We start from the raw sequence: 21,657 nt of genomic DNA, 5'->3' as shown, positions 1-21,657 counted from the left end.
CTAGGCAAGGTTGTTGGTCAGGGATTTGTCTGTCCCGTGGAAGCCAAGGTTCAGGCTGTGAAGCAGTTCCCACAGCCCTCCAAAAAGAAAGAACTGATGCGCTTCCTGGGAATGGCGGGGTACTACCGTGCTTTCTGTAAACTTTTCGGTAGTAGTGTCCCCCCTGACCAATCTGTTGAAGGCCAAGGCGGAATTTCTGGTCCACCCAGTGTCAAGAGGCATTTGATGCAGTTAAGGCTCTTTTGTGTTTGGCACCTGTGTTGGCAGCACCAAATTTTGGGAAACCTTTCAAATTGCAGGTAGACGCCAGTCAAATCGGTTCTCCCGGAAATGTAATAAGTATCAGACAAACTATTCTGTAATTGAAAAGGAGGCTTTAGGTCTCATTTGGGCTTTACAGCACTTCGAGGTCTATGTTGGTTCTGGTTTGACCCCTTTTACTGTGTTCACTGACCACAACCCACTTGTTTTTCTGAGGTCCCTGCAAAATCCAAACCAGCGCCTGATGCGTTGGGCTTTGTTCTTGCAACCATTCAACCTTGATATTAGACACATTAGTGGTAAGGATAATATCATTGCTGATGCTCTGTCCCGTGCTCCTTTAACCTAGCTTGTATCTTTGCTCTGCTGACCCCTACGGGCTGTCTGCGCCTCTTTCCTCTTAAATTGCTCCCCAGGTACCAGGGCTGCTGAGTTTGAGGGGCGGACAGTCAGCTGGGGGACACGGGGCTACTGCTAGGAGCCGGGATTGGTATTATCCTTCTGTTTTTTTGTTTTTGGGGAAATTTGGATTGTTTTGAATATGTTGGGTTGAGGGTGGGACTCATTTTAAGGAGGGGGTGTCACGGCTCCTCCTCTGCAGTGCAGGGGTGGTTCCTCCTGCAGTCCCCCTGCAGTCAGAGGGTCGTTAGTGATTGGAGTCACCTGGGCTCTAAGTATTTAAACTGTCACTAATCACCTCTCTCTCTCTCTGCTCCTCCAGGTATGCTTATGATTTGTTTGTTCCTTTGTAGTTTTGCATAGTTTTCACTCAGTCATATTCACACACATATTCACGCATCCATGCACTTTACATACACCTTACATTATGATACTTCCACACCTCATTCCTTTTTCTTAGTCTAAGTTAATAGTTTTGTTTAAAATAAAGAACACTTTTAATTGGCCTATACCTGTTGTTCGTGTCCCCTCATTTTTGTCACAGGCTATGAGCCGGCTTGTGACACTACAATGACCTTTACGACAACCATATTGGTTTTAGTAACATCTATTTTGCCATCTTTTAATCAAGGTTTGCTGTGTTGTACAGTGATATTGTACTAACTGGATGACAATAGAAGGCAAACGAACAGGCAAAAACATTGGCCAGCCGCCAGCATCTCATGTTTCAGCGCGTGCTGATCTTATTGGCGAACACCAGGACAACATGTAATTGAATTAAACAAGAGTATATATGGGATTTCATACAGAAGTTAGGCCAAGGCTACATCCAAGAACACGGTCTGTAAGCCCGGTCGGCGGTCACAAACCTACCTGTCACCGTGCCTTGGCCATCGCTGGTGTAATGGCCGAACGCCTCCCAAAGGTCCTTATCCTCAGAGCGATGAAGGGAATGTAGTGTCACTGAGAGCGCTGAAGGTAAATTCCTCACAACTACCTGGATCTTCTCATCCACGAGCCCCCGCGTTGGCTGCACTGACAGCAGCGGGAAAGTCCCAACCATGGTGGACGAACACCTGTAGAAAAAGACAAGACAGAAACTAACCGAATATTGGTAAAGATGGTGGGATTGACATTCCATTTGTCCTGGCTTTAACCTGTGAAAACTGATTGGTGACAGAACAAATTGGCTACGAGTCACATTCGCTTCAAACTTCATGTCCAAATTTACTTACACTGAGTTATTCGATAATGACAACAGTCAGACATGCTGACATAGGCAACCGCTTTATATAGCTAGGTGCGAGTAGACAAGTTTACTCGTGCAGAAAAGTACAAAGTCCACGCGGCACTGCTCACAAAGTTGAGCGTGACAAAAATACGAGGATCAAAGCAAATGTAAGTGATTATAACGTCATAACGAATCATGCAAAACATTTACAGTTGACAGGAATATGTTAGTTAATGTAGCGACAAACGATTATACATATTTTTTTATCATAAAGTAAATTTACAAAAACAATCGCGATTTAGCAAGCTAGCTGACTAGCTAACATTAGCCAGTTAGCTGGCTAGCTTTATGGGTGTTGTGACATGAGTATGAAATTGTAATTCTGGTTGTTTAATGTTTTAGGGACTCCTGAAACAACCAGCAAACCAGGCTATCGTCTTGTGAAACAGTGGATATAAAGAATCTAGCTAGCTAAAGCATTTACTGCAAATTGAATGTACAATTGTGTAGGCATGCCTTGCTGATATTTGCCATGCAATGCAGATAGATGAAATAACGTAGCTAGCTATGTTCTTGCTTATTGTACAGTGGAGGATAAAAATACCTGTATGTCTATCTAGCTGATCTCTGTATGGACCCAAACGTTTGGTATACATATTAGTTGAGAACCTAGCTATGAACCTCAGCTCTCAGCCAGTTGTATCAACTTCAAAACAGTCTGAATGACATTGTAATATAGTAACTTTGTGTCAAGGATGCAAGTTGTATATACATGTAGTTATTACCATGTATGAGATCCCCACATTGTAGCCTGTATTTAATGTATTCCCTGATAATGTTCTCTACCTTGGCAAATAAAGGTGTAGTTCAGGTATGAATGTCTTTGAGATTATTTTTGTCATATCCAATACCAGGAGTATCATGTACAGGTGAAGTCGGAAGTTTACATACACTTAGGTTGGAGTCATTAACTTGTTTTTCAACCACTACACACATTTTTTGTTAACAAACTATAGTTTTGACAAGTCATCTACTTTGTGCATGACACGTAATTTTCCAATAATTGTTTACAGACAGATTATTTCACTGTATCACAATTCCAGTGGGTCAGAAGTTCACATACACTAAGTTGACTGTGCCTTTAAACAGCTTGGAACATTCAAGCAAATTATGTCATGGCTTTAGAAGCTTCTGATAGGCTAATTGATATCATTTGAGTCAATAGGTGTACCTGTGGATGTATTTCAAGGCCTACCTTCAAACTCAGTGCCTCTTTGTTTGACATCATGGGAAAATCAAAATAAGTCAGCCAAGACCTCAGAAAAATAATTGTAGATCTCCACAAGTCTGGTTCATCCTTGGGAGCAATTTCCAAACGCCTGAAGGTACCACGTTCATCTGTACAAAAATAGTACGCAAGTATAAACACCATGGGACCACGTAGCCGTCATTCCGCTCAGGAAGGAAACGCCTTCTGTCTCCTAGATAGGAGCGTTCTTTGATGCGAAAAGTGCAAATCAATCCCAGAACAGCAAAGGACCTTGTGAAGATGCTGGAGGAAACGGGTACAAACGTATCTATATCCACAGTAAAACGAGTCCTATATCGACAACCTGAAAGGCTGCTCAGCAAGAAAGAAACCATTACTCCAAAACCGCAATAAAAAAGCCAGATTACGGTTTGCAACTGCACATGGGGCCAAAGATTGGATTTTTTGGAGAAATGTCCTCTAGTCTGATGAAACAAAAATAGAAGTGTTTGGCCATAATGACCATCATTATGTTTGGAGGAAAAAGGTTGAGGCTTGCAAGCCGAAGAACCCCATCCCAACCGTGAAGCACGGTGGTGGTAGCATCATGCTGTGGGTGTGCTTTTCTGCAGGAGGGACTGGTACTCTTCACAAACTATATGGCATCATGAGGATGGAAAATTATGTGGACATATTGAAGCAACATCTCAAGACATCAGTCAGGAAGTTAAAGCTTGGTCGCAAATGGGTCTTCCAAATGGACAATGACCCCAAGCATACTTCCAAAGTTGTGGCAAAATGGCTTAAGGACAACACAGTCAAGCTATTGAGTGGCCAACACAAAGCCCTGACCTCAATCCCATAGAAAATTTGTGGGCAGAACTGAAGAAGCATGTGCGAGCAAGGAGGCCTACAAACCTGACAAACCTCCTGCTCTGTCAGGAGGAATGGGCCAAAATTTACCCAACTTATTGTGGGAAGCTTGTGGAAGGCTAGCCGAAACATTTGACCCAAGTTAAACAATTTGAAACAATGCTACGAAATACTAATTGAGTGAATGTAAACTTCTGACCCACTGGGAATGTGATGAAAGAAATAAAAGCTGAAATAAATAATTCTCTACTATTATTCTGAAATTTCACATTCTTATAATAAAGTGGTGATCCTAACTGACATAAGACAGGGAATTTGTACTAGGATTAAATGTCAGGAATTTTGAAAAACTGAGTTTAAATGTATTTGTCTAAGGTGTATGTTAACTTCCAACTGTATGTATTAAAATTATACACTTCAACAGTGTTTACTAATATTGGTCCTGGGACATCAATGGTTACACATTGTAACTAATAGACTAGAAACAGGATTTAACTAGTTAAAGGCTGATTTGTAATTCATATATAGAAAAATATAATTTTAAAATACAGTACACTACACTTCCTATGCATCATGTAAATACTCTAAAACCAGGTCATCTCAATATCTAATGTCCTTGAATTTATTTTGGGCAACATACATATACACAAAATGAACAATGTGGACCCAAAGGATATGACTTGGAAGTATGAATTAAAACGCTTATTTCCAAAGTGGTCCTCCATGGTAAAAACAATAACACATGATTAAAAGACAAGACAAAATGACAAACAACCATAAATTCAGTAATTTATGTTGACATCCTAAAGTGGCACTATTCACTGCACTTCTCCCTAACCTTAAATCAGCCATATTCATTTCACATTTAAACAATCTATTAATTGCACATCATACCGATCCTTCAAATAAATACACCTGACAGGCAGAAGGGGCACAAGGGGCAATGGAGTGGTTTCCCTTACTTAGACAACCTTGACCAAATGAAAAACTTTGCCTGCTTTTTAAAGCCGTTTTTATTTGCTTGATCTCCAAGGGAAGGCTATTCCATAGAAAAATGCCTGGCAAGGAAATACGTGCTGTGTTGGTTATAGACCATAACAATGTGGTTTTTCATGTAACCTGGGGCACGGTCATTTAAGATGTCAAACATATGATTAAGTTTAAGTTGCTCCACTCTGGACTCCAAAGGCAACAAGCCCACCTCCCAGAACTCCTGTACCCCTATGTGGGTCCTAGGGGGGACAGTCATACACCTGATAACATTATTTTGCATGACCTGCGTTCTCTTTTTCAGCTTTTTTGATAGCCCACTATACCAAGCAGAGCAGGCATAATCAAACTGACGCTGAATCAAGGTTGAGACAAGCAGTTAATTAACTTTAATGTTAAAATATCTAGTGTAACGATATAAAAATGTCAATTTGTTTGCCATTTTAAAAAGAATTTTAGCAGCAATCAGGTCTCCAGAAAGGGATTGATCCAGGGACACACCAAGATAAGTTACACTTGTTTTAGATTAAATCTCCTTGCCTGCACAGTTTACTGTTATGGCAGCCCTAAGCAATCTGTTTAGTTCCAAGACCTAAACCAATTCACTGCTACATAATTTAGACCCATGCATTTCAGTTTCATCAGGAGAATATCATGGTCTACAGTGTCAAAAGCTTTCTGCAAGTCGAACATAACCATACCTGTAGGTGCGGAGGATTGACACAGGCCTGTAGATTCCTACATTTGTTTTACTGCTCTTATGGAGTGGAAGCACCCAGGCCGTTTTGAGATGCTTGGGAAAGGTACCGCTCCTAATAGAAAGGTTTACAATATGTGTCATCATTTTAGCAGTGACACAAGCACTATCCTTATGAATCTTGCAGGAAGGTTATCCAGCCCAGTTGCTTTGTTTGTGCTCATTAAGCATAGTAGATTGTTAACCTTTACAGCCCCAGCGTTCTGCTAGCGGAACTCCTCCCACATTCCACTGAAAAGGCAGAGCGCGAAATTCAAAAAATATTTTTTTATAAATATTTAACTTTCACACATTAACAAGTCCAATACAGCTAATGAAAGATACACATCTTGTGAATCCAGCCAACATGTCCGATTTTTTAAATGTTTTACAGGGAAAACACAATATATATTTATGTTAGCTCACCAACAAATAGAAAAAAGCACAGACATTTTTCACAGCACAGGTAGCATGCACAAAATCAACCAAACTAACCTAGAACAAACCAAAGAAACCAAGAAACAACTTAATCAGATGACAGTCTTATAATATGTTATACAATAAATCTATGTTTTGTTCGAAAAATGTGCATATTTCAGGTATAAATCATAGTTTACATTGCGGCTACAATCAGAAATTGCACCGAAAGCAGCCAGAATAATTACAGACACCAACGTGACATACCGAAATACTCATCATAAAACATTTCTGAAAAATACATGGTGTATAGCAAATGAAAGACAAAGATCTTGTGAATACAGCCAATATTTCCGATTTTTTAAGTGTTTTACAGCGAAAACACAATATAGCATTATATTAGCTTACTACAATAGCCTACCACACTACCGCATTCATTCATCAAGGCACGTTAGCGATAGCAATAGGCACGTTAGCGTTAGCGAATAAACCAGCAAAAGATATTAAATTTCACTAACCTTCATAAACCTTCCTCGGATGACAGTCCTATAACATCAGGTTATACATACACTTATGTTTTGTTCGAAAATTTGCATATTTAGAGCTGAAATCCGTGGTTATACAACGTAGCATAACGTAGCATAACGTGCTAACGTAGCATCTTTTTCCCAGAATGTGCGGATATTTCTATTAGACTCTCACCTATTCTGACCAAATAGCTATTCATAAACATTACAAAAAAATACATGTTGTATAGGAAACGATAGATCCATTAGTTCTTAATGCAATCGCAGTGTTAGAATTCTAAAAATATCTTCATTACGACATAAGACTTAGTTATGGTAAGGGAATAACCAAAACCTGAGCGCAAAGCTACTAGTACACAGTTCGACAGATATATATGAAATAGCATCACAAAATGGTTCCTACTTTTGCTGATCTTCTATCAGAATGTTGTACCTTTGGTCCTTTGTCCAGAACCGTCTTTGTTTGGATTCAGAACGTTCTTTTTCCCTCTTGAATTAGCAAGCACACTGGCCATGCGGCGCTAAGCTCTCCAACGTCAACAAAGTCAAACAACGCAACACAACTAACGTCCCGAATAAATTTCAATAATCTAATGAAACTATATTGAAAAAACATACTTTAGGATGATATTGTAACATGTATCAAATAAAATCAAAGCCGGAGATCATATTCGCCCATAACAACTGGTTTCCAGTAGGCAATAACAGGTCCCAACACGCGCCTTGCAGAAAACAGAAAATGGGGGACACGTTGTTCCAAGAGGGCTTATTCAACGTCAGACAGAGATAATCAACTCATTTTTCCTCTCACTTCCTCTTGACATCCGGGTGAAGGTGTATGACGTGCACGTATAGTCATACGTATCATGCCCATTTATAGGCAGTCACTTGAACAGACCATAGATTTCAGACTTTCCACTTCCTGGTCACAAAGTGTGCTGCCAAATGAGTTGTGTTTTACCCACAGACAAAATTCAAACGGTTTTAGAAACTAAAGAGTGTTTTCTATCCAATAGTAATAATAATATGCATATTGTACGAGCAAGAATTGAGTACGAGGCCGTTTAAATTGGGTACGATTTTCCCCCAAAGTGAAAACAGCGCCCTCTGGTCCTCATCAGGTTAACGTTGCCCTCTGTTACCATGCCCAGCTCAAACAAATCATTTGTGATACCTTTGCTATGGTAAAAGTTGTTAATGAAAGACTGGCCATAGTGTCCAGAAGAGATAGGTAACTTATTAACCAGAGATGAGGTTTGAGCCAATGTCCTTTAAAGTTTTCCACAAAAGTTTTCCTAGTAGTGTCACGATTGTTGAAATGAGTGGACCAAGGCGCAGCGTGCGTAGAGTTCCACATATTATTTAATAGTGAAAACTTACAACCAAAAACAACAAAGAATAACAAATGTGCAGTAATGCAGTGCTCAACGCAACTAAACACAAAACCAGATCCCACAAACAACAGGTGGGAAAAGGCTGCCTAAATATGATGATCATTACTCAGGTGGGCTTGTTCTGGGGACTGTAAAAGGCCACAAAAAATGCCACAGATGTCTCAAGTTTTGATGGAGCGTGCAATTGGCATGCTGACTGCAGGAATGTCCATCAGATCTGTTGCAAGAGAATGTAATGTTCATTTAATGTGCATATCTGTATTCCCAGTCTTGTGAAATCCATAGATTAGGGCCCAATGAATTTTATTTCATTTGACTGATTTCCTTATATGAACTGCAACTCAGTAAAATCTTTGAAGTTGTTGCATGTTGAGTTTATATTTTTGTTCAGTGTTGTCACATTCGTGAGAATGATATCGGGAGACAGGCGCAGGAATGCGTAATATTTTTTTTTTATTATACCACAAGTAATGATGCGCCGTGGAAGGGCACGGGGACGAAGACCAAACAAACACGTAACAAAAACACAGGGTTGAAACCCAAGCAAAAGAGCGAGGTGTACCTTGAATAAATACACACACGCACAATGATTAACCCACGGGACGAGACCCGTAATCATCTGGCAATCCACAATAGCACGAAGGCCAAAACACACAGCACAGGTACTGACATGTACCAACGGAGGGGTCAGGTGTCAGGGGTCAGGTGTGCGCAATGAAAGTTCCAGAGGGATCCGTGACAAGTGTAGTACATTGAAAGAGGGAATCTCCTGAGGACCTACCAGTTGACCAGGAGCACTATCCTGTCCTGGAGGCCAAACAAGTCAGTACCAACTACTACAAATTTTGTAGTACACATATCTGTGGTGCGTAACAGCACAATCACTGATCGGGAATTCGTTTTTTTCATCATTCAGGGTAAACAATGTGAAAATCATTGCATTGCACATAGTAACATAATAAACAACATTAAAACATTGAGGTTTGGTGCAAAATTGTTGGGAGATAACATTACCAGCCATAACGTTATAATTAGCCTTGTCCCAGCCATAGCTGCCCATGTGGTAGACGTCCAGCTCCTGATGCACGAGGCAACTTGATGGACAAGAGAGCTGTTTGAGGATAGTGGGGGAGAGTAATGGACTCAGAGTCACGGATGGCTGGAGAGAAGGAGTTCCCTGCAGAAGGCCCTGTGTAACGACTTCCGCCGTGGTCGGTCCATCTCCTTGTTCGAGCGGCGTTCAGCGGTCGACGGCCTTCTATCCATCACGATCCACTTTTCATTTTCCATTTGTTTTGTCTTTGGTTTTTACACACCTGGTTTCAATTCCCCCATTACATGTTCATTATTTAACCCTCTGGTTTCCCCCCATGGATCTGTTTCCCCCAGGAAAATGTTGTATTCAATGCTTGGGAGACAGGGTGCTAGTTGAGTTCACGGAGAACTGCACCGGTAGCTTAGTGGTTTGAGCATTGGGCCAGTAACCGAAAGGTTGCTAGTTCTAATCCCCGAGCCGACTAGGTGAAAATCTGTCGACGTGCTATTGAGCAAGATACTTAACCCTAATTACTCCAGGGTCGCCGTTGATAATGGCAGACCCTGGCTGTGACCCCACTCTTCAAGGGGTATCTCAGGGAGAGTTGGGTTATGCAAAAATACACATGTCCAATTCACACACGCTTATTAATACACGTGTGAAATAGGACAAATATAAGCCCCCTGTTAGGAGTGTGTATTGGAGGCGAAATCAGGTGCAGGAGAGCAGAGTGTAGTGAACAGGCACACTTTTTATTCCGGTCCAAAAATGACAGCACAAAGTAACATAAAATGTGCCCAAACACAGAACATAGACAAAAAGTAATGCGCGTAACAATATCCACAATTCCAAAATACACATAACACAAACAATCTTACACAAAGACATGATGGGGAACAGAGGAATAAATACATATGGATTGATTGGGGAACGGAAACTAGGTGTGCAGGGAACAAGACAAAACAAATAGATACATGAAAAATGGAGCGGCGATGGCTAGATAGCCGGTGATGTCGACCGCCGAACGCCGCCGGAACAAGGAGAGGAGCCGACTTCGGCGGAAGTCGTGACACCCCCACCAAATTATTCTTATTATATGCTTCCAGAACTTAGTGTGGGTGAGGAGTTGGGCTGCAGAGTTCTGAACAATTTGGAGTTTATGGAGGCAGCTTGAGTTGATGCCTGAGAGTAATGAGTTGCAGTAGTCGAGTCGTGAGGAGATGAATGCACTAACAGTTTGATGAAAGCTTTTTGTCCTCTTTTCTTTTTCTGTCAGATGGTCCAGCACCATCCTCAGACAATTGCTTTAATTTTTGGTGTAATTCTCATTTCTGGATAAGGCTTAAAATAAATACAGGACAAAGTCTTGCTATGTCACATGATTGCACAAAACACAGGGCCCTAATTATAAACAACATCCTTAGAAGATTGTCAGTGTACGGCTGTAACTCCAAACGGAGGTTTTATGTTCGTTATTGTTCAGCCACCTTTCGTCCGACTCAAGTGTCATCGACTGGGTGCCCTGGATGCGTTCGCTCACTGTGACCTCCAGCTTTGCCCTTTGCGCGCTACAGCACTATCTACAGCTGCTTGGCCAGGTCATCCGACAGGCCCTGCACCTCGTCAAAGTGGCTTTGAATGAGGTTCATGTTGTGCGTGTTGTTGCTGTCCATGCGGTGCTGATCGTACATGACGTCAGTCCATGAGCCCTCCATGTTCATCAGTTTGTGGTGGCCCTCCAGCAGCTTGGCTTGCTCTATCTGGTGTGTATGTGTTACGCCCCTGAAAAAGGGGAGAAATGATCACGAGAGTGGTACGGTATTGTTTACTCATTGAAACTTTTAGTGCAATGAGAAAAGACCGCGATTTCTCCGGGAACTTGAGTGGAGACCAGAGCAATCGATCTCAAGCTCATTTAGTAGATCACAGATTAACACTTTTACCCACGACAAAGTAAAGTAATCAACATAACGTTTACACATTCCTCTCACAATTCGTACCCTTTGTACGCTTGACGGATTTTAACACAATTATATAAATGTTATCAATCTCTATCAACTAATACTGAATGCATGATCTTCTTAACCTTAGATGTTTTAAGATCCTCACATACTAAGAACTTACTAATACTTTTTAATGCATAACAGGCTATTAGTATTTCCTTTAACCTGTCACATATGCCACCATCTCAGGCACTGCACAGGAAGGGAGGAGGAATATCAAATACATTGTTACCGTACAGCAGGGCTCTTCAACCCTGTTCCAGGAGATCTACCCTACTGTAGTTTTTCGCTCCAATCCCAGTGTTAATTTACCTGATTTAGCTTATCAACCAGCTAATAATTAGAATCAGGTGAGCTAGATTATGGTTGGAGTGAAAACCTACAGGACGGTATCTTTCCCAGTGGAGGCTTGAAGTGCTGTGCCGTACAATGTCACATCAAATGCAATGCAAACCAACAATAATATCTCCAAATCAAGTGGCATCTTATGTTGCAGCTGAGCATACCTGAAAATATATTCTTCAGGTTCTCCACAGCTGAAGCAATCTGACTGTGTTGCTTCCCAGTATATTGTACATCCTTCAGGATTCAATGATGTTTATGCTTTGCCTCCAGTCCTTGCTGATGTCTACCGGGGAGTTCTGGATGTCCTTCACCTCCCCCAGGACATAGTGGAGCTGACTAAGGCCTGTACGTACTCTGCCTAACTGGGACTGGCTGGCAGCTGGGAGAGTGGTGACAGACAATTGTAAATGGTTTAGATAGGGCTTAACAGCAAGCAGACTCCATCAGTACACACACACACACACTTTCTCACACTGAGGTGTCAGTATGTCAGTTCTATCAATCTCCATCTCTCGACAGGCTTGATGATACGTGCTGATGTCCACCAGAGTTTTCTGGGAGTTCTCAGTTCCCTGTCTGAACTCGTCTACAGAAGGAGTGTTCACTGGAGAGAATAGAATCAGGGAGAGAGTGTCAGGGAGAGGGAATCAAAGAGAGACTCCAACAGTGGATCTAAGTTTATGCAAAATGTCAAGACAATGACCTTTACGTTTTTATCACCCCTCCTTACCTTGTCAAACTCCTGTCCATCTCGCTGATGTGTTCCTTGTTCAGGTCCATGAGTAAATGGCTGAGCTCTGATTCCTATCTGCGCTTCTCCATTGAGACATTCAGGACCTCAGCCTTGACTAGCCTGACATCTACAGGGAGAAGGAGGGGGCCACTGAATAAGGAATTCAAATCAACAGGTTTTTGGATATGTGTTTAGAATAAAACATTTCTGTACTTTCTGTACTTTGGAATCTCTCTCTCGCTGTGTCTCTCACCTAGCTAATAAATCAATGGCTAGTCCAACATTACTAGCTGTTCCAGCTGGCAGATATCCTTTGATACGTACAGTAGCTAGTGTTAAATGGTAAGCAATACATTTTTGGACGAATCTTTACTTGGCAGTACTTTTCTAAATTCCTGACTTGGAAACCATCGCTGTCTTCATGGCCAGTTGCAGGTGGAACGTTGGACTTTAGTAAATGCTCCGTTATTATTTAAAATATTTTCTCATTGATTTAGACAAGTGAATGTCATTCAAAGCGACGCTTGATTTCCTAGATTTCAATCAATCAATCAAGTTTATTTTATATAGCCCTTCGTACATCTGCTAATATCTCGAAGTGCTGTACAGAAACCCAGCCTAAAAGCCCAAACAGCAAGCAATGCAGGTGTAGAAGCACGGTGGCTAGGAAAAACTCCCTAGAAAGGCCAAAACCTAGGAAGAAACCTAGAGAGGAACCAGGCTATGAGGGGTGGCCAGTCCTCTTCTGGCTGTGCCGGGTGGAGATTATAACAGAACATGGCCAAGATGTTCAAAATGTTCATAAATGACAAGCATGGTCAAATAATAATCAGGAATAAATGTCTTGGCTCGGCTAAAATGTCTCGGCTATGAAAAGTTGGCTTTTCATAGCCGATAATTAAGAGTTGAAAACAGCAGGTCTGGGACAGGTAGGGGTTCCATAACCGCAGGCAGAACAGTTGAAACTGGGACAGCAGCAAGGCCAGGTGGACTGGGGACAGCAAGGAGTCATCATGCCCGGTAGTCCTGACGTATGGTCCTAGGGCTCAGGTCCTCCGAGAGAGAGAAAGAAAGAGAGAAGGAGAGAATTAGAGAGAGCCAAGATGTTCAAAATGTTCATAAATGACAAGCATGGTCAAATAATAATCAGGAATAAATGTCAGTTGGCTTTTCATAGCCGATCATTAAGAGTTGAAAACAGCAGGTCTGGGACAGGTAGGGGTTCCATAACTGCAGGCAGAACAGTTGAAACTGGAACAGCAGCAAGGCCAGGTGGACTGGGGACAGCAAGGAGTCACCATGCCCAGTAGTCCTGACGTATGGTCCTAGGGCTCAGGTTCTCCGAGAGAGAGAAAGAAAGAGAGAAGGAGAGAATTAGAGAGAGCATACTTAAATTCACACAGGACACTGGATAAGAAAGGAGAAGTACTCCAGATATAACCAACTGACCCTAGACCCCCGACACATAAACTACTGCAGCATAAATACTGGAGGCTGAGACAGGAGGGGTCAGGAGACACTGTGGCCCCATCCGATGATACCCCCGGACAGGGCCAAACAGGAAGGATATAACCCCACCCACTTTGCCAAAGCACAGCCCCCGCACCACTAGAGGGATATCTTCAACCACCAACTTACAATCCTGAGACAAGGCCAAGTATAGCCCACAAAGATCTCCACCACAGCACAAACCAAGGGGGGCCGCCAACCCAGACAGGAAGATCACGTCAGTAACTCAACCCACTCAAGTGACGCACCCCTCCTAGGGACGGCATGAAAGAGCACCAGTAAGCCAGTGACTCAGCCCCTGTAATAGGGTTATAGGTAGAGAATCCCAGTGGAGGGGAACCGGCCAGGCAGAGACAGCAAGGGCGGTTCGTTGCTCCAGAGCCTTTCCGTTCACCTTCACAGTCCTGGGCCAGACTACGTTCAATCATATGACCTACTGAAGAGATAAGTCTTCAGTAAAGACTTAAAGGTTGAGACCGAGTCTGCGTGACATGCAGCACTTTGGGGTAGACACCTACCCATCTCGCTGAGAGAAGATTTAAAGTAGACAAGATGGCGGCATACACATTGTTTGATTACTTCATGGAGCAAAAATATATACATTTTTAATAACGGAGCATTTTTTAAAATTCCAATGTTCCACCTGTAACTAGCCATGGAAGTTTAGAAGATTTCCCTGCCTGATAAATAACAAAATAGCAGTAAATGATAAAATAGCCTCCACCAGTCTTGCCTTACAATCAGTCTGTCAGTCTTGCATTAGAATAAGTTATCTGACCAAAAGTGTGTGTTTGCTTAAAACCTTCTCAATAGGGGGGGCGCTGTTTTCACTTTGTAAAAAATCGTTCCCAAATTAAACTGCCTCGTACTCAATTCTTGCTCGTACAATATGCATATTATTATTACTATTGGATAGAAAACACTCTTTGGTGTCTAGAACCGTTTGAATTATATCTGTGAGTAAAACAGAACTCATTTTGCAGCAAACTTCCTGTCAGGAACTGAAAAATCTGAAATCGGGGGCTCTGTTCCAGGGTCAGCCTATTAATTTGCATGAAATCTATGGGTCTACATGCACTGCATACGCCTTCCACTAGATGTCAGTAGGCAGTGAGAATTGGAATGGGGTGTATAGCTCTATCTGAGGCCGAACAAGAGCTCTTGGAACGGTGGGTCTAGTCTTTTCACCGTTCAGCTTGGCGCGAGAGGGACCTCAGGATTGCGTTCTGAAAAGCTTTCGTTATAGACGTTAGATATATCCGGCTCTGATTTTATTTGATATATGTGTTAAAAACATCATAAACTAGTTATTTTAAACCGACTTATATCAGTTTATATCAGTTTATTGCGATTTTCTGGAATTTCTTTGTCTTGCATTATGGTGAGTTGGACACTGCTGCGCCACATGGCTAGCGTTGGCTGCAAAGTCTACAGATGAAGAGGGCATTCTACAACCAAACAACGATTATTCTGGACAAAGGACCCCTTGTACAAGATTCTGATGGAAGATCATCAAAAGTAGGAACCATTTATGATGTTATTTCGTATTTCTATCGAAAATGTGTCGTCGTAATTTGGGCGCTGATTTTGGGCGCTGTCTCGCTATAACGTAAGCTGTATGTCGTACTAAAGTTATTTTTAAAAATCTAACACAGCGGTTGCATTAAGAACTAGTGTATCTTTCATTTGATGTCCAACCTGTATTTTTTAGTAAAGTTTATGATTAGTTATTTGATTAGGATTAGGTGAGTATCAGAAATATATCCGGATAATTTTGTGCAGTTTGGCTACGTATTCACATTGTTCAACCACGAATTGTACCGCTAAATATGCACATTTTCGAAAAAACCATATATGTATTGTGTAATATGATGTTATAGGACTGTCATCTGATGAAGTTTATGAAGGTTAGTGAAATAATTAATATCTTTTGCTGGTTTTGTCGCTATCAATACTGTTGCCTTGAATCAATGCTGTTGTGTGGTAGGCTATTGTAGTAAGCTAATATAATGCTATATTGTGTTTTCGCTGTAAAACACTTAAAAAAATCGGAAATATTGGCTGGATTCACAAGATGTTTGTCTTTCATTTGCTGTACACCATGTATTTTTCATAAATGTTTTATGATGAGTATTTAGGTATTTCACGTTGGTCTCTGTAGTTATTCTAGCTGCTTTGGTGAGATTTTGTGATGGTGGCTGCAATGTAAAACTATGATTTATACCTGAAATATGCACATTTTTCGAACAAAACATATGCTATACAATAAATATGTTATCAGACTGTCATCTGATGAAGTTGTTTCTTGGTTAGTGACTATTTATATCTTTATTTGGTCGAATTTGTGATAGCTACCTATGCGGTAAAAAAATGGTGAAAATATGCGGTTGAGTCTTTTGCTATGGTGGTTAGCTAATAGAAATACATATTGTGTTTTCCCTGTAAAACATTTTAAAAATCGGAAAAGATGGCTGGATTCACAAGATGTGTATCTTTCATCTGGTGTCTTGGACTTGTGATTTCACGATATTTAGATGCTAGTATTTACTTGTGGCGCTATGCTAGGCTATGCTAGTCAGCTTTTTTACTGGTGAGGGTGCTCCCGGATCCGGGATTTGTGGCCTGCTGGAGGTCATTTTGCAGGGCTCTGGTAGTGCTCCTCCTTGCACAAAGGCGGAGGTAGCGGTCCTGCTGCTGGGTTGTTGCCCTCCTACGGCCTCCTCCACGTCTCCTGATGTACTGGCCTGTCTCCTGGTAGCGCCTCCATGCTCTGGACACTACGCTGACAGACACAGCAAACCTTCTTGCCACAGCTCGCATTGATGTGCCATCCTGGATGAGCTGCACTACCTGAGCCACTTGTGTGGGTTGTAGACTCCGTCTCATGCTACCACTAGAGTGAGAGCACCGCCAGCATTCAAAAGTGACCAAAACATCAGCCAGGAAGCATAGGAACTGAGAAGTGGTCTGTGGTCACCACCTGCCAGAATCACTCCTTTATTGGGGGTGTCTTGCTAATTGCCTATAATTTCCACCTTTTGTCTATTCCATTTGCACAACAGCATGTGAAATTTATTGTCAATCAGTGTTGCTTCCTAAGTGGACAGTTTGATTTCACAGAAGTGTGATTGACTTGGAGTTACATTGTGTTGTTTAAGTGTTCCCTTTATTTTTTTGAGCAGTGTAGTTTATCTTTTACTTCTTATCAATGACAATGGCGTCATATAATTAGTACCGACAGGTGGTGGATTTGGATGTATCAGAAAGGTTTCAAAGACTAGGATGCAGCTCAGAGCCCCTACTCTTCCCAAAAAACGCCAACCCTCTCCTGCCCTTAGTCGGTCTGCTAGGTACCACCCCATACACACACTTCTAGGAGCACACACAGTGATGAACGGTCGGGGTAGGAAATCTTCGTTTAAGGAGGTAACCCCCGGACCCTGTTGGTTCTCGGTTCTTCTCCTAACTCTATGTGTGATCAGCGGTGCTTATATGGGTACATACCTTCTTGCGGTGGGTAACGTGGACCCAAGTGACTCTCTCAGCTATTCTAATGGCAAAGGCGGTGGTTTAACAGAACCTGGTATGGGCCTTCCCAACGGGGCTGCTTCCCGTCTATTCTCCTCAGGGACTGGATCCACACCCATTCTCCTGGTTTGATTGAGTGAATCACCTTCTCCTGTCATTCACCTGTTGGACACAAAATCTTGGACATATGGGTTTGGTTACCAGAAAGTCTTCTCCTGGGTTCTGCTAGTATATCTTCAACTTCTATGTCTACTTGTTCTGGTCCCTAACTCTGGCATTTTATTTGTTCTACCTGATTAGCTCAAATGTGATCCATTATTTAAAGACATATATCCTAGTAAACCAACTCTAGGGATAATATCTTGACCTAATATTTTAGCTTATTTATTACAACAATCTTTTTTTAAATTAGTAGTTCATTATCACATAGGCCACGACATCTTTCCTACCCTGCCTAGGCCACTAGGCCCTCATCCCTCCGGTTGATACCTGGCTCCGCCCATGTATCAATCTTGCTGCATCTAAACAATGACTTAGGTAAAATAGAGAGGTTCCCTTTGTGCCAAATTCCTATTTTGTCAACGGCCCCCATCTTAACCCATCTAGTAACTTCCTTAACTGTGGCTCGAAGCTGACTTTCCTTCAGTAATTCTGTGTCTATACTAACTTCCTCCTTCAAGTGAGAATCTGTGTGTGTGTGGGTGTGGCTTTCTGACAGCCCTTTTTGCTTCCTCTTCTGCCGTTCTGTCCCCAATGCTGACGTAGTCAGTGTCTTTCGTATGTGCTTCGCATTTACAAATCGCTACCTTCTCTGGTAATAAGACTGCTTCTAGCAAATTCAAATTTAGCTGCGCATGTGTAATGTTTCCCCGCCATGGTGACCATACCCCTGTTTCTCCACTGAGCTGCAAATACATGGACCGTGTTAAAAGCATAAGCACTATCCGTATGTATGTTATTGTGTTTACCCTTTCCCAATTCATAAGCCCTAGTGAGGGCGACAATTTCAGCTTGCTGAGCAGAGTAATTTTTTTGTAATGCTTCAGCTTCCTACATCTCAGTAAGAGTCACTTCTGCATATCCAGTGGCATTTGAGCCATCTGGGTTTTTTCTTGAGGACCCATCCACAAACATAGTTATTTCCGCATCAGGCAAAGGCAAATCAGTTAGATCTGGTCTAGGGAGAACAACTTTCTCCGTTTCCTCTACACAGTCATGGGGGCACCCCTCAGTGGCTATGGGGATCAAAGTGGAGGGGTTTAAGGTAGTACACCGTTCAATTGTTAGATTCGGCATGCTCAACAGAATTATCATACCGGACAAATTTCTCACTGGTGACATGTAAGCCATCTTATGTTCCAATAATAAAATCGATACGGCATGCGTTACCCTTCACGTCAATTCATGATACAGTACTACAGAGGCTGAATCCTCCACAGCCCGTGCGGCAGCCACCACAGTCTACAAACATAGTGGCATGGCTTGGGCTACTTCATCTAAACGGGAGGAGTAGAAAGCAATAGGCTTGCTTTTCCCCCCGTGTTCCTGAGTTAGTACTGACGTCCTGAACCCCTCCCTACAGTCTCCTGTCTGGGTGAAGGGACCATCATATCTCGGGAAACCCTAGAACAGAGCTAGATGTCAATAACTTTTTTATGTCTACAAACTGTTTCTCAGCTTTCTCCGTCCACTCGATCTTATATTTTGCTGCCATAGCTTTACCATAAATCAACTCACTAAGTTGTTCTGTATGCAAGGCAAAGTATGGTACCCATGCTCGACAATAGTTAATCATTCCAAGTACCCTCAATTATTCTGGATCAACACAGATGCCATATATCCCTGTCAACTTTCTACTTATTTAAATAAAACAATTCTAATGATTAAATAAAGCCAAAACGAATGCTAAATATAGCATATGTTTTCTGTACTAATGAAATCTCTCCTTTGGGAGTCCACTGAATTTTATCTAACAATAACGTGGGCTAATCTTAAATCAGTCTCATCAATAATTTAATATATGTTGCATAGTGTGGGATCCATTATCTACAGTAATTTACCATCCCTAAGAATGGCAACATATTTATTTTCATAATACATATTTTTTTTGCTTATGAAATCACTATTTTTCCATCTCAATCTATTTTCCTGCCCTATTTGCTTAAAATATGTCCTGTCCAACCCTCAAAGGACCATATCCTCCCCCATTTTTAACACATAACTTTCCTTATCCATTTCACGAGTTACCTTGAAATCAGTATTGCAAATGACCTTAAATTCTCCATCCAAATTGTCACGCCCTGGCCTTAGTTATTTTTGTTTTCTGTATTATTTTGGTTAGGTCAGGGTGTGACAGGGGGGATGTTTGTGTGTATTTGTCTCATCTTGGGTGGTTGTATTGTATAGGGGGTTTTGTAGAGTTTATGGGGTTGTGTTTAGTGTAGGTGTCTAGGTATGTCTATGGTTGCCTGAATGGTTCTCAATCAGAGACAGCTGTCTATCATTGTCTCTGATTGGGAGCCATATTTAAGGCAGCCATGGGCATTAGGCTATTGTGGGTAATTGTCTATGTCGCATGTGTGCACGTAGTTTGTTTAGCTTCACGATCGTTGTTTTTGTTCGTTTGTAAGTGTTTTGTTTGTCTTCATTAAAGATGTATTTCTCTCACGCTGCGCCTTGGTCCACTCTTCCTCAAAGTTACGACGATCGTGACACAAATAGCTTTCCCATGAGGCTGATCAGACCACAAATGAGAGCTATGATAGAGGTCATAAGTCATTCTACCCCTTCAAAGAAGTGTTTCTTACTCTATTAGACAAATTAATTAAAACTTCTAATATTCCATATGTATGTGTACCCCTTTAAAATAAAATGAACTCAACCTACAATCCACTTTACTGACCTGACAAGGTTCCACATAATGGAAACAGATTATAATGTTTGAATACATTAACTTTCTGTTCCAATTCACTGGTGTTACCTAAACAATCAAACCAAGAATCAATCACCAGAAACTATCACGAAATTTTTACGATTCAACTATTCAGACCTGAATCTCTTACAGCCAAATATATTCCAGTGAGCGCCACCAACCAGTGATGCCCACCTAGCAACTTTGTTGCTAGATTTAACATCTTTTCAGACTACCCTGACAAATTTTGCAACTTTTGAAAAGTGTCTCAAAGCTATAATGCACGCATTTTCCCTCTAAATGACACAAACATTTTCTCTGTCACACCCTCAGTCACAACATCATAGCCTGGCTGTAAAAGTGCATTGTGAGTGACGTCAGCAGCAGGCACTCAGCCCGTGCCCAGGCAGCAGCAATTTCAGCGAATTGCAAATCATTATTGGCTGACTGCAGCAGCAGTTCTACGGGTTCGACAAGACAAACCCAATTAATCTCGTTGGTCACGAATGTTTGATCTTGAATAGAACTTACGACATCAATCAACATCTCCCAATCAAAATTGTACTGCCAGAAGTACAGAAAAGAGTGGGAGTCTGTCCCTGAACAACTGTCAAATCAATTTGAGTAATGTTATTGTGTATTCTACGTAATGACACAGTTTTACGTTATCACGCAATGATATCACAACGTCATTTAGGAACAACTCAACCTGCCTCCAGCACTTACCCTGAAAATTAGTTGGCAACACTGCAACCAACTGTCACGATCGTCTTGACTTGGAAGAGAGGACCAAAACGCAGCGTGTGAAAAATACATTCTCTTTTATTAGAGAGACGAACAACGAACGAAACAAAACAACAAACTGACGACCGTGAAGCTATATAAACAAATGGTGCTGACACTGACCACTACACAATGACATAGACAATTACCCACAAACGCATAATGCCTATGGCTGCCTTAAATATGGCTCCCAATCAGAGACAAATGAAAGACAGCTGTCTCTGATTGAGAACCACTCAGGCAACCATAGACATACCTAGACACATTCACTAACCACAACCCCATACACTAAACCTAACACCCCCTTTACCATATAACCACCCAAGACGAGACAAAAACACAAACATTCCCCATGTCACACCCTGACCTAACTAAAATAATAAAGAAAACAAAGAATACTAAGGCCAGGGCGTGACAGTACCCCCCCCCCCCCCAAAGGTGCGTACTCCGGCCGCAAAACCTAACACAGAAGGGGAGGGTCCGGGGTGGGCCTTCCTATGGCGGCGGCTCGGTTGCGGGACGTGACCCCCACTCCACCATTGTCAATACCAGCTTTGGTGTCTCTGGTAGATCCTGGCTGACTGGCGGCTCTGGCAGATCCTGGCTGGCTGGCGGCTCTGGCAGATCCTGGCTGGCGGTAGGCTCTAGCGGCTCCTGACTGACGAATGGCTCTGACGGCTCGGGACAGACGGGCGGCTCTAATGGCTCGGGACAGACGGACGGCTCAGATGG

The 21,657-nt window shown here is 42.0% G+C and overlaps 1 protein-coding gene and 1 long non-coding RNA gene across 5 annotated transcripts in view; both read right to left on the bottom strand.

Annotated features, from left to right (window-relative positions):
* Nucleotides 1-5,990, bottom strand: part of LOC139565984 (acyl-coenzyme A thioesterase 5-like) — a 33,144-nt gene extending 27,154 nt beyond the window's left edge. For 2 of the 3 annotated variants that reach the window (XM_071386759.1, XM_071386757.1), the window contains exons 1-2: nt 5,705-5,935; nt 1,534-1,760 (exon numbers count right to left, since the gene is read on the bottom strand). In XM_071386759.1, coding sequence (XP_071242860.1) covers nt 1,534-1,760; nt 5,705-5,847 — 370 coding nt within the window. In that variant the 5' untranslated portion in view covers nt 5,848-5,935. Of the gene's footprint in view, nt 1-1,533; nt 1,761-5,704 lie in introns of all 3 variants that reach the window. The other variant, XM_071386758.1, reaches the window with a different exon arrangement.
* Nucleotides 5,991-9,854: 3,864 nt separating this feature from the next.
* On the bottom strand, nt 9,855-17,920 carry LOC139565879 (uncharacterized). Of its 2 annotated transcripts, XR_011672996.1 has the most exons (4): nt 17,681-17,920; nt 12,192-17,393; nt 11,623-12,065; nt 9,855-10,895 (listed from the first exon to the last, which is right to left on the bottom strand). It is a non-coding gene; the product is annotated as an uncharacterized lncRNA (long non-coding RNA). The 2 variants fall into 2 exon arrangements; XR_011672995.1 differs by having other exon boundaries at nt 12,192-17,914.
* Nucleotides 17,921-21,657: the final 3,737 nt, after the last annotated feature.

This window comes from Salvelinus alpinus, chromosome 37 (genome assembly GCF_045679555.1).
Source record: "Salvelinus alpinus chromosome 37, SLU_Salpinus.1, whole genome shotgun sequence".
NCBI lineage: Eukaryota > Metazoa > Chordata > Actinopteri > Salmoniformes > Salmonidae > Salvelinus > Salvelinus alpinus.
Note: the sequence above shows the minus strand (reverse complement) of the source record. Positions and strands in the feature narration are given on the sequence as shown.